General features: G+C 44.5%; 1 protein-coding gene across 1 annotated transcript; it reads left to right on the top strand.

The window, feature by feature from the left end:
* The first annotated feature begins 12,421 nt into the window (after positions 1–12,421).
* LOC141958709 (tetraspanin-7-like) lies at positions 12,422–13,138 on the top strand. The gene has a single exon (XM_074901592.1). It carries the CDS (start codon positions 12,422–12,424, stop codon positions 13,136–13,138), a length of 717 nt encoding a protein of 238 aa, XP_074757693.1.
* The last annotated feature ends 680 nt before the right edge of the window (positions 13,139–13,818 follow it).

Below are 13,818 nucleotides of genomic sequence, written 5' to 3' on the forward strand. Positions count from 1 at the left end.
ATACTGTTAACACTGTATTTCCTTCAACCGTGTCATTTGATTTAAAAAAATCAATCCTGACACATGATTACAATCCCTTTATTACTAATAATCTAGAAATACTCTGATTCACAAATCCCAGCTGCTTTTGCCTTCATAGATTACATGGAAAAAGTGCTTAACTTCTGAAAGGTCCCTTCATAATGCCTTTCTCCTGAAAAAAACTAAGTTGCTAAGAAAACCATTAGGCTGCCTTAATGTTACCTTGTGTTTATGTACATATTTCAGTAGTAGGGAATAGTTGCACAATGCAGAATCAGAACCTAAAATCCAAAGTCATACTTACTGCATTTCAGAATATTTGATTACCTCCCACGGATTTGTGTTACAATGTCAGTTCCTGTGCCTGTGTCCTCTAAAGACCTTGAAATGAGGAGATGAAAGCTCCAAGAAATAAAACTTGTTCAAATTTTCTGCAGAAAATCCTGAGGCATACACCTAAGGATAAGAGTGAAGAGAAGGAAGGAGACATCATCAAGAAAGAGAAATGCTCCTTATTTGCTTTGTTGAGCTTAAGGTGGAGGTATGGAACATGGGGGTCTTGAACATGCTTATGATCTGGACACAGCAATTTCACCTTAAACCAAATATTTTCTGAGAAGGTGGAGAATTTAGTGGGGAAATAAGGGCAATAAGGGCTTTTTTTTTTCCCTACCCAGTGAAAAATTCTTTCCCTTTCCCTAGTGAAAACTACCATACAACCATAATGGACAACTTCCTTTCACATGCAATAGGGCTTGTGGTCCTGGTAGAGTGATTTAAAGAGTCACCACCCATGAAGCAGTTTAGTGCCCCTAATGAACTTGTGAGGGTTTATGCAAATCCATCCTATCCGGTATGACAGTGGCCTAGAAGCACTCTTGTAATCTGTCCCTCCATCTCCGATGAGAATCTAGGAACTAACAGTTCCTAACAATAACTTCCTAAACCACTTGCTTAAGTGCTGCCTGTGCCTTGCAACAAAATTCCTCCACCTGAAAAGCCAAATAGTCCCCAACTAGGTTACTGCCTAAATTTGCTGTTCTTCTTGGGAAAACAAAACAAAACTACAACAGTATAGAAGTGTATTATACCTATGACTCGGGCATCATACAAAAGAAATAGTTGTAAAGCAGTGTTCACAGATGGCATATCAGAGTTAACCATGTCTTCTAAGTGTTCTAATAAACATATTGACCTTGGGCTCCTTTTCTTGTGTAGTTAACCTTGTTATCAGCAGAAGACTGTGAAATAATACTTCTTAGCTGTGAAAGAAGTAGATGAGACACACCAAGGCAGAGGACTTTGCAAGCCCACAGATGGTAAATATCAGTGCCAAGAGCTTTACTTGGCATGATAAATGTCCTGTTGACATATCTCAGAGCTGCCATTACAAAGCAGAACAATTTGCGATACAAAATATTTACAAACAATTGTAAATATGACTTAACCCAATTTAAATTAGGAACTTATTTTCACACATGTGGAGATTTCACATCAAAAGTGAAGTTCTTCACAAGCAAACTTATCTTGGGGATGGTAATAATGACCAGATTTGTGTTAGAGAGCTGTGATCTGCTAGCTAAATCTGGATTTTTTTCCTAAGTACTTTAAATAACTGAGCAAGAAGATGAAGGGCATGGGTTCCCTGGTTGTCTTTTTCTTTCAATGAGACTGACTACAAAGCTGTCAGAGAACAGGTGAAGGGGGCAAATTAAAGATGTAGCAGGTGACAATAGCATCTAGATATTTTGAAGGATGATGAAAGATAAGATAAAGTTCCCATCAAAGTTTACAGGTCTTGATGTCTGTGTTTGCTCTGGCTTTGCACCAGCCCAGTGCTGCTGTACTCAGGTTTGGGCTTGCTGTTAATGAGTGACCTTTCCATGCAGAGAAGAATCAAGTGTTACATGCCTAGGGGTATGTTCTGCTGTATCTACTTGCTTAGGAAGAATTCAAACAGAAATCCTCCTTTAGCTCGAAGATAAAAGGGTGTCTTTTGAATCTGTAAGATTCTGTAAGGATGGATTACTATCTTTTTTATTTTAGGGAGGAATTAGGCATTCCTGAGTTGATTGCAACAGTCCTCATTCCTCATCAAAGCTAAAGGAAGAATTGTGTATAGTTAAGATTCACTGCAAATTTTTGACTCATTACTTATGTAAAATAAGAACTGCTCTTTTCTCCAGTGTTGTATCATAATTTTCTTATTCCTTTTATTAGTTCTGGTTTGTTTTACAAACCTGGAATAATCCACCTGCATTGTACCCTGTCGAAGGAGATGATGTGAAATTTTAGAAAGAGGAACTGCACTGATTTCAGGTAATCCATCTGAGACATTGAAGGTTTAATTTTTTTTTTTTTTTTTTTTTTGGTCAGAGTATTTAAAATTCACACTATAAATTAAAAATAAACACATTCACAATTCAGCTTCTATTCACTGTCTCCTGGAGAATACAGGCTAGTCTAAATGGGAAGACTGTGGCTGTCTCCACATCTCATTTCTCTTCCTCTTCCTCTGATTTGCAAATCCCCTCTGATTTCCTCCCCCACCCAATTTATTTTGATTAGTATGTTCTAATGGCATGTAATTGCATTTTCCAGGTCTTTCTCCCAACTTACTGCCACATCACCCCTTTTACCAAAACAAACTTTGTCCTTTGGACAAACTTCTGTCATTGCATTTGTATCCATTTCTTCTTCCTGCCTGCTTGGGTACCATGAGCAGGAACATGGAGAGCACAGGAAAATTAGAATTCCAGTACTTGGCCAAAGGTATAGGAGTAATTAAGAGAACAGATTTCAGGGAAAAAACAGAACCCCTGGCCTGAATCATGCTCAGAAGATATCTCCAGCAGCTCCAAATAAAATCTTGATTGAGAAGGTGTGAAATAAGTTTACAGAGATTTATAGATTGCCAAATTTAACCAGTTTCATGCAAAAATTACAGAAAAAAATCCTTCCTAGTCTTAGCCAGCTTTCAAGTCTGTAGTCCCAAGTATGGAATTGCTATAAAAATGTGGTTAAAATACTATTTTTAAAGGAGAAAAATACCTTTTTTACCTTAAACTTTTTCAAAACAGTTTTTGTGGAACCATTGTTTCTGGAAGTGAAAAAACCCTGTATTTCAGACTCAGATAAATATCTGCCCTGGGAAATTTCAGCTGAGATGATAGTTAAGAATATAGAATCATAGAATATCTTGAATTGGAGGGGACCCATAAGGATCATCAAGTCCAACTCCCGACTCCTCACAGGACTACCTAGAACTAAACCATATGACTAAGAGCATCAACCAGACACTCCTTGAACTCTGACAGGCTTGGTGCTGTGACCACTTCCTGGGGAGCCTGTTGCAGTGACTGACCACCCTCCCAGTGAAGAACCTTTTCCTCATGTCCCATCTGAACTTCCCCTGACTCAGCCTCATTCCATTTACTTGTGTCCTACTGCTGGTCCCCAGAAAGAGGAGATCAACCCCACTTAAGGAAGTTGTAAACTTTGATGAGGTCACCCCTCAGACTTCTCCAAGCTGAACAAACCAAGTGGCCTCAGTCGCTTCCCATAAGTATTGCACATGAGACCTTCCACTGTCTTGGTCACCCTCCTCTGGACACACTCGAATAGTTTTATGTTCTTCTTACACTAAGGCACTCAAAACTGCACACAGTACTCGAGATGAGGCCGCACCCGTGCAGTGTAGAGTGGGACAATCACCTCCCTCGACTGTCTAGCTGTGCTGTGCTTGATGCACCCCAGGACACAGTTGGCCCTTTTTGCTGCCAGGGCACACTGCTGACGGATATTCAGCTTGCCATCAACCCAGTCCACCAGATCTCTTTCTGTGGGGCTGCTCTCCAGCCTCTCATATCCCAATTTGTGTGTATAAGCAGGATTACCCCAACTCAGGTGGAGAATTCTGCTCTTGCTCTTGTTAAATTTGATACTGTGGGTGAATGCTCGGCTCTCTAGCCTACCCAGTAAGGCCTCTCTACCCCCAAGGGAGTCCACAGCTCCTCCTAGTTTAGTATCATTAGCAAACTTACTTAATGTACATTTGATTCCTACATCCAGATCTTTTATAAAAATATTAAAGAGCACTGGCCCTAAAATTGACCCTGCAAAACTCCACTGGTGACTAGCTGGCAGCCTGATGTAAACTCATTTACTATAACTCTTTGAGGCCGACTTGTCAGCCAATTGTTCACCCAATGTATTATGGACTTGTCTAGCTGTGTGTTGGACATTTTGCCCAGAAGGCTACTGTGAGAGACAGTACACAAAGCTTTGCTAAAATCCAAAAAACCCACATCTACGGGCTTCCCTTGGTCAACCAGATGGGTGACCTTGTCATAAAAGGAAATTGAGTTAAACAGGACTTCCCCTTATGAACCCATGAAGACCTGTAACTATAAAAGTACATGAAAATTGAAAATTGTCTCAAAAAAAAAAAAAAAAGGAAAGTATTCAGCAGTCCTTCTCATAGGAAACTCCAGTAAAACTGCCTGTAATTCTCATTTTGACTGTCATGATGATTAATGCTTTATTCCATACATGCAATCTGTGTAATTTAACAAATAGTGCAATGTGCTTTTGTCAGATAAAAACATAATAAGAATGTTTAAGATTTTACCATCACAGGAGAGCTAAACAAGATTCTTCATCTGAGACAATCAGAGAACACCGGCAGACTGACAAATTATTTCCCTGATTAAGGCAATGATGGCAGTGTGGTGTGTTGTTTGCACTCAGACTGTTTCCTTTAAATAAGTCTTTCCTGACCTTTACAGCAGGTAAGAGTGATGCTTGCTTGAGGACAGCACACTCCATGTGAGCAATTCAAGGAAGCTGTAAAAGTCCATGGATCTGGACCCCAAGGCTTGGAAAATCCTCTGGTGCTCTGGTATTATAGAAATGCCCTAACCATTCACCTCCGCAAGGACACAGGTTTCAGTGACCCCAGGATAACCGTCTGCCTCATGGCATTCTTTAACCAGTCCACAGAGAGTGTGTGGTCACTTTGTCCTCTACCTGTGATAGCGTTATCTGTCAAAACCTGGAAACATGGCAGAGATAAAGAAGATACATGTGCAGGTGTGAATCAGCCGGTGCATGTGAAATACCTACCTATCTTTTTATTGGACCTCAGTTTTCTGCTAGATGCTTCAGCTGTGGCATTTATCCATGGGATTTCCCAATTCCTGACCCAGGGACCCAGAAAGCATGAAGCTCTCTTGTACCCAAATACTCCTTCCCCCCACTAACCTTGTGTCAGGCACCAGTAGGAAGCAAGGCACTACTGGTGGGCATTTGTTGATACATACCTGTTACAGGCAACATATTGATCACCTCTATATATCAGGCTGTGTACATAATATTTTTAATATAATCAGCAATAACAGCTGTTTATTCTACAAAGCCACACTTATAATATTACTAAAAAGTCTACTGTCCATTGATTAATATATCAAAATAATATTACATGGTATATTGGGGTCTATTGTATGCATTCACAGAGGAATAGTCTTCTCCCTGCCACCACTGTTCTGCATCAGCATTCATGAACTGGAAGCCTCCAGTGTTGTGATAAAATTAGACAGAGAGGTGATTGTGCTATGCTACATGACTTCCTAATTTACACTAATTTATTTTGTTTTGGATTGGCTAGCCCACAATTAGTATAATGGCATTTGTTTAAGATAGGAAAAGGGGTTTTAAAGAAGTGAGGTCTTTAAATTTTCAAAACCAGCAAAGGTGATACAAAATTTTACCAACCAAGTGAAAAACGGAATAGATTTTGTTACTGCAGATCTTGGAAATCTCCCTCATACATGGGAATCTGTACTGATAATTGTAGGTAAGTATTACATGAATGATGACTCGCTAAGTACACTTAACTGCTGTCAATATGCACATTACATAGATCCCAATATGTGAAATACTTAATACCCTCAGCTCCTAATACCGGTGGAAATTGAGAATTAGTAGTAATATATTCAAATATTTTAAAGGTCAAGTGTAAAATTTGGCAATATTTAACCTTGTTGTGTCTTCCCACTGCTCCCTGAAATGAAAAGCCTAAAGACCTACTTCTTTTTAAATTCCTCTGACATGGTATTTTGGCAGTCTTTCCCACCTATCTAGCCTGCATGCTATTTGGACATACTAGTGCTGAAACATATCTGAAATTCAGCACGTAATAATTTTCTGCAGGGTAACTGTAAAGTGCATTGAATTTTCCTTGAGAGACTTGCTCAAGGCATGGATCATAATATCCTCTGTAACTATGGGGAAGCTACAGCTAAAACTAAATGTTGTGCTTTATTTTAAGGTTAAAAAACACATTAGAAGTAAATCATTAATCCAAAGGAGCTCTGATCGTTGCTATTTATAGTAAAGTAGCTGATCTATAATAGAGATTGTATACCCGAGTTCCTAAAATAAACTCAGTGTGAAAAAAATAGCACTTGTGTTACTATTGTTGGTGGGGTACATTCCAAGAAACAGCAGGCTAAGTTCTGCCTTAGGATCATACTTGCTGCAGGCGAAGATGTCTCCTGATCAGCTATGCGAGCTGGCAGGAATCCCGCCCGAATGCCGCTCCGGTCTGCTCAGGCTGCGTCCCTCAGTCTCGCTGATAGAGCAGAAGCAGTTTATCCAATATTTCCTCTTGGATTAAGGGTTTGAGAGCGGGCCAAGAGTAGGTGATATTTCACAATCTATTAATTGTCCCTGAAGGGACTTGCAGCTAGAAGAGAGTTGTGTTATGAAACGTTAACACATTCCCTTCACAGAGTTAATTGGAAGATCAGGAGAAGTTCTCTCTTCCTCCAAGTCCATCTTCTTTTCCCATCCAGCCTGGTCTTGCACCATATCCATGCTGCACAGCACTGGGAGAGTGTAAAACTATGATTCCTGTTCCATTTGATTCAATTTAGAATAAAGATATAATTCAGTTTTACATAAAAAGAATTTCAGTTGTATTTTGATAACTTTCCTCACACTGAGTAACTACTTTTCCTATTAACAGTTCCATTGAATTAAATGGAATTTATGGTCTAAGAGACAGCTCAATATGACAAAGCATCACAAAATCAGACTTTAACATAAGAAACCTTTTTGTTTTGTATTCATGAGGATTCTACCCAGTAGGCATCTTGTCCATGGGAAGACCTCTTAAGCATATCACCAAAAGAGAAAATACCAATGATAAATAGTTACAACTCCAGAAGTACACTGATGTAACATCAGCAGGACACTGTGGTGGCTCACAGGAGTTCTGGTTTTCCCCAAGGTAAATAAACACAGGTACTTTGGCAGCTATAGTACCTCTCTGTGAGTCATGATGTGAAAATCTCATTCAGGGGTCTAAGGAAAGCATACCTGTGAACACTAAACTAATGCCGCTTTTGTGAAGCCGCTCTTGCTACCCATATTTTTATGGCAAAGCTTCAAACTACCTGATTTTGCTCTCTGTGCCAGTGCTGCCACTTGTTCTTGTATCCAAAGCTACCTTAAATAGGCATGAACTGGGGACCACAAAAGGACTTGGTTTCCTTGAGAAACCATGAAGAATCCCTGCATCATTTTTCTTTCTGTTATGGACTGATTGGAAATAGTCACTTCAGAATTGCAAATGTAAACTCAGACAAAAAAATCACAGAAGGTGGAGATGGAAAACTGTATTAAAATCATCATGCCTCTGCCAGGGAAGAGTTGTAACACTTAAGGCATGCCCAAACCAAAATAGTAAGGAAAGAGGAAAATTCATGATTCAAGCAGACTGCTCTTCCTTGCCAAATAGTATAGCAAAATGCTGCCTAATTAGCTATCTGCTATCACCCACATACCCTTCAGATGCACTGTTTGGCAGGCTTCTTCCTGCCACTAAGTACCAGTTTTCTTGAAGATCTATTATTTTCCATTTTCCAAGGTCAGTCTCACTGTAGTCGCTGCCCGTGTTTGTAACCACTCTGATAACTGGTATTGCTCTCACTAGCTGGTTAGGCACTTCCAAATCCTCACTTCTTACAGTGCTTTCCAAATGACATGTAAAGGAATATCACTTCTCTTTCATCAAATTGTCAGTCCACATATCATGTGCAGTATCATGAACATTTATTCACTACTGTTATTTAATGAGATTCTGTGACAGTTTTCTTACTAAGATCTAAGAAATATCACCATCAGCAAGTTTGCTGATGACACCAAGCTGTGTGCTGTGGTCGACACGCTGGAGGGAAGAGATGCCATCCAGAGGGACCTGGACAGGCTGGAGAGGTGGGACCGTGCAAACCTCATGAAGTTCAGCAAGGCCAAGTGCAAGGTCCTGCATGTGGGTCGTGCAATCCCAAGCACAAATACAGGCTGAGTGATGAGTGGATTGAGAGCAGCCCTGCAGAGAAGGACTTGGGGGGGTGTTAGAGAATGGAAAACTGACCACAACTCAGCAATGTGTACCCGCAGCCCAGAAAGCCAACTGTATCCTGGGCTGCATCAAGAGAAGTGTGGCCAGCATGTTGAGGGAGGGGATTCTCTGCCTCTACTCTGCTCTCGTGAGACCCCACCTAGAGTATTGTGTCCAGCTCTGGGGCCCCCAACACAAGAAGGACATGGACCTGCTTGAGTGGGCCCAGAGGCGGGTCACAAAGATGGTCAGGGGGCTGGAGCACCTCCCCTATGAGGACAGGCTGGGAGATTTGGAGTTGTTCAGCCTGGAGAAAAGAAGGCTCTGGGGAGACCTTATAGTGGCCTTCCAGTACTTAAAGACGGCCTACAGGAAAGGTGGGGAGAGACTCTTTATCAGGGAGTGTGGTGATATGAGGAGGGATAATGATTTTAAACTGAAAGAGGGCAGATTTAGATTGGACATAAGGAAGAAATTCCTTAGTGTGAAGGTGGTGAGACACTGGCACAGGTTGCCCAGAGAAGCTGTGGCTGCCCCCTCCCTGGCAGTGTTCAAGGCCAGGCTGGATGGGGCTTTGAGCAACCTGGTCTAGTGGAAGGTGTCCCTGCCCATGGCAGGGGGTTGGAACTGGATGATCTTAAGGTCCCTTCCAACCCAAACCATTCTATGATTCTGTGATTTATGTAACATATTTTATGATTCTGACTATGTCTGAAAAATCAAGCAATTTTAGTAAGACTGTTTTTCAGACACTGAAGCTGTTCCATTGTTTATGGCTTCATGTACTAAAGGAGCCCAATCCTATATCCTTTACATACCCAAAAAGTTCCTGTGGCACAGCTTATGAGAATGGGCAGAATTTGGCCCTATATATCCATTTCACACTGGTTAAAAAAAGCATAAATGTTGATATCACCTGGCATCTTCTAACACTGAATACTTAACATGATTTTTGGAGGAAGTTCAGCATTTAACTGCCAGTGAAACCAATAGTTACTATGTGCCAGATACTTCACAACAGCACCGATAGATCGTAAAACATTTTTACAGAGATACTGTTAGATTTCTGTACCCTTAGCACCATCCTTCATCTCTGACACATGCTAGAGGAACCTGGGTGACAACAGATCTGCCCATATTCCCTATATTTTGGCCATGCCTGCCTGCCATAAGGCATCCCAAGATACCTATACAAGCCTGTTCTAAAGCTATTTTGCCTGCTTCTTTCACTGTAAGGAAGGGCAAAGGTAACAGAGAACACCACTTATTGGTGTTCTTTAATCAAATTGAAGCCAAATCTGAGAAAGTATCCAGAGACAGCATTCACAGGTTTGTCCTGTGAAAAGGGGCTGTAAGCCCCTTGTTAGCACTGCCCAGCGTAGCTGGTCTAGCCCTTCTCCTATGGGTTTCAGCTGTCTCCAATCCAAGACCTAGTTCTGATAGCACCAGATCTGAAAAACTGAAAAAATTGCTCCATTGTGAGAAAGTACACAGAATCATATGAGATAAAAAAGCCAAAACAGCAGCGGGTAGCTTTGAGATGTTGCTAGTTAGCAGTTCAAGGATTCAGAGTTTAAAATCCTAAGAGAAAAAAACAGGTGGTTGGAAGACAGCAATGCAGCAATGATCAGCCTGTTCCAAGGACAGCAAGGACTTTTCCCCACGTGGCTGACAACTGCTTGGCCAGCAGAGACTCACTGCTTCAGAAGAAACATAGCTTCATGAGTGTCACCTTCAGAGTGTCCCAACACTGCATGTTCACTTAGGTGTGAAACCATGAAAACTCTCAGCTTTTAGCCATTGGTTATGAAATTCCGTACTTGCAGACCTCTAAGTTGTCTTTGCCATGAGCTTTTATTCTTCACTATGGGTATTAGTCATGTGATTTATTGCTAAACCAAGTAATATAATGCAATGTACTGGGGAGTACTTCTAGAGCATGGAAATCATCATTCCTAAATCCTCTTGACATGAAGATCTGGGGATCCTCTGAGAAGATCTGGGAATCAAAGGAACCAGCTCAGACTAGATCTGTCAAGAAATAGATGAAAAGCTTAATATTGTAAAAAGACAAAATAAGAGAATCTGTAAAATGCAGGAATGATAACAGTCTTCTAATTAAATTATTAAGGCCTCTAATAAAGAACAGATGATGTTTCAGTGATGATTATGCTATATATGTATATATATGTTTTGACAACTAAGTTTCTGGTTATATATTGAATGGATGTGTTAAAATGTGATACTTAAAGCACCTCCTTTCTTTCCATGATTCTGTAACAGAAAGAAACCTACAAAATATTTTTCTCAAACTTCCACAAAAAAACCCTCAAACTGTTGGAACACAATTAAACCTCAGAATTCAGTCCCAAATGAGTTTGATAAAGATGTGAACAACAGGGTACTCTGACCTGATTTTTTGGTGTGACTATTGCATATACAAACTAAAAAAACCAATTTCACTCAACATTGTATCAGTGGAAATTCAAACGAGGGTAGTATTGTCCCAGGAAAAGGAATAACAGAAAAAAAAACCCAACAGATTGACAGTCTGAAGTGCACAGTGATCCAGTAAACTGCACAGGTTAAAGATCTTTCACCTACTAATGAAACTGTAATAATAAACTTTTTATTAAAACATTTTTAAAAGCAATATTTTATTTTATAGAAGTCTGATAGCATGTTAGTATATAACAAAATTAATTTCCTGAGCACCTGAAGACATATGAAAGTCAACTCTATGTCTTGCAATACCCTTGAGTAGTTTCTGTATTCAGTACGAAGACCCAGCAAGGAAGACGGTACAAAACCTTGAGCTGAAGAGTACTACATACCTCTTGTGGTGCTGTTAAGAAGTACTGAAGAGAAATTGGTCAGTTAGTATGGTCAAAGACTCACTAAGCAATTAATTACCGCTGAGGATGCTAATCCTGCCTCATTTACGGTTTCCTTTTCATCCTTTTCTTATCTGGGTTGTAGGAGTAGCTTATCTTTTGCAATGAGACAGTGGGATGGTGGAATCCAGTAACAGACCTTCCCGGGCTGCTTGTTCTCTACAGTATCCATCCGGGGCCATTCCTTCTCTGTGGCACAGTGTTATCATGGGCTAAATCAAGTGAATGTTTAACAGAGGCCACCTGGATAATCAAGACTGACCGACTGACTGTGTAGTTAGTTAATATTCAGGTACAGATTTATGCTTGTTTCTACAAAGTGTCCTAACAGCACCGCTTAATGCGGTGTAAAAAACAAAACCTCTCGTTTAATAGATTCCTTATGCTTCCTGTGGATTATTTGTGGGATTTTTTTAGGTGCTACTCCTGATGCTTACGAGAAAAAGTCTAGTCCCTTACCCGGGGTAAACCTGGTCCGCACCATATTCCAGTGAAAGTTAATCTCGAGCGGTCAGCTTGCAGAACCTTTCCATCTGAGGGCCCGCAGTGCCGCGGGCCGCTGGAACCGACCGTCCGCAGACACTCATCCCTTCCCGACACCCCGAACCTCGGAAAGAGCCCTACGCCACGGATGTACGTGCTCGTCCCGCCGAGTATCGCGGGTTGCTGGGTATGCACTGACGTGCGGCGGCTGCTCGTTTCAAAAAGGACGGCACGGGGGCAGGGGAGAGGGGAGGGGACCCCGGCCCGGCCCGGCCCGGCCCGGCCCGGCAGGCCGCCGGCTGAGGGCAGAGGGCCGCCCCGACAGGCGCCGCCGCCGGCCGCGCCCCCGCGCCGGGCCCTGAAAAAGGGGACGGGGCGGATGGGCAGCGCGAGTGGCACCGGCTGCCGTGGGGGGCGGTGCTGCCTGGCCCTGCACCGAGGGCCGCCCGCCAGAGCCGCCCGCAGCCCCGACACCGCCCCGACACCGCCAGGGCGCCCTCTCCTCCCCGCCGAGCGCCGCGGACCGGCACCCTCGGGGAGCGGCGGCACCGACGGGCGCGGTACCCCCCTCACCGCCCGACGGCACCACGGGCCGCCGGCGCCAGGGCCCGAGGGCGCCATGACCGTGCTCAAGCTGTCCCTCATGGCCTTCAGCTTCGTCTTCTGGGCGGCGGGACTGACCATGCTCATCATCGGCCTCTGGGCCAAGGTCTCTCTGGGGAGCTACCTGGCGCTGTCGGCCAACGACTACCCCAGCGCCCCCGCCATCCTCCTGGCCACCGGCGCCGCCGTCCTCATCTGGGGCTTCCTGGGCTGCTTCGGCGCCGCCACGGAGCACCGGGGCCTCCTGCGCGCCTACAGCGCCTTCCTGGCGGCCGTGCTGGCGGCCGGGCTGGCGGCGGGGCTCTCGGCGCTCCTCTACCGCCAGAACGTGGCGCAGGGCTTCCAGGACGGGCTGCGCCAGGCCCTGCTCGCCTACGGGGAGGATGAGGGGACGGCGGATGCCCTGGACGCTTTGCAGCGCACCTTGTCCTGCTGCGGCGTGGAGAGCTACCGCGACTGGCTCGCCGCGCCCTGGGGACTGGAGCAAAACGGCTCCGTGCCTCTCAGCTGCTGCCGGGCCCGCCGGGGCTGCCGGCGCAGCCCGCCCGACGCAGGCGGGCTGCACCGCGACGGCTGCTTCAGCAAGGTGTCAGCCTTCGTCAGCAGCAACATGTTCTACGTTGCCACGGCTGCCGTGGGGCTGGCACTGCTGCAGCTCATCGGCATTGTGCTGGCCTGCCTGCTGGCTGCCCGCATCCCTGCCGACCTGCTGGGCATCGCCACCCCTCGCTGAGGTCCCCCGGGTCCTGCCCCTTCACCTCTCCAGCGCCCTTCTTTCCCCCAGACCTGGGTGTACCCCACTGGGAAAATCCTCCCTTCACGTTCCCCACTTCCACCCGAGCTTCCTTCTCCAGACTCCGTTCCTCTTCGGGAGCCTGTGTCAGGTGTGTCAATACCACAGGCATCTCTACAGCCCCTCAGAGCTGGGAAGGTGCCTCCTGGCCTGGCCGTGCTCCCTGCAGGCAGAAGGTCCCCCCTGGAGCCTCTGGGCCGCTTCTGCAGAGAGTGGTGGCAGCACGGAGAGACCCGGGAGCAGCAGGGACATCTGAGACAAGGCTGACCAGTTTTCTGGGTGATGTAAACATCCTGAGGCACTGAAATGCGGGCCAGGAAAGAGGAGAGGGTCTGGGAGAGCCAGAGAGGTGTCTCTCAACGTTACACTGAGTGAGTGTTCTTCTGAGACTGGAAAATGCTGTTACTGCAAAGCAACCGTCGGATTCTACTTGAGGGACTGCCCAGCAGCGTTCACCCCACCGTCGCGAAGATCTCCTGCCTTGTCTGTCTGCAGCCGGCTGCCACGGGTGCTTGTCCCGCTGCGGTGGTTTCCGATGCAGATCTCCATCTAAAGGTGGAGCTGCAGCTCTAAATGCTTCTCCCTCCTTCAGGACAGTGCGTCGTCGCTGGTTTTGTCTT

The sequence above is a fragment of the Athene noctua genome, chromosome 3, assembly GCF_965140245.1.
Source record: "Athene noctua chromosome 3, bAthNoc1.hap1.1, whole genome shotgun sequence".
Classification (NCBI taxonomy): domain Eukaryota; kingdom Metazoa; phylum Chordata; class Aves; order Strigiformes; family Strigidae; genus Athene; species Athene noctua.

Coding starts and splice junctions, on each gene's coding strand:
- LOC141958709 (XM_074901592.1), top strand. CDS start 12,422: ATGACCGTGCTCAAGCTGTCCCTCATGGCCTTCAGCTTCGTCTTCTGG.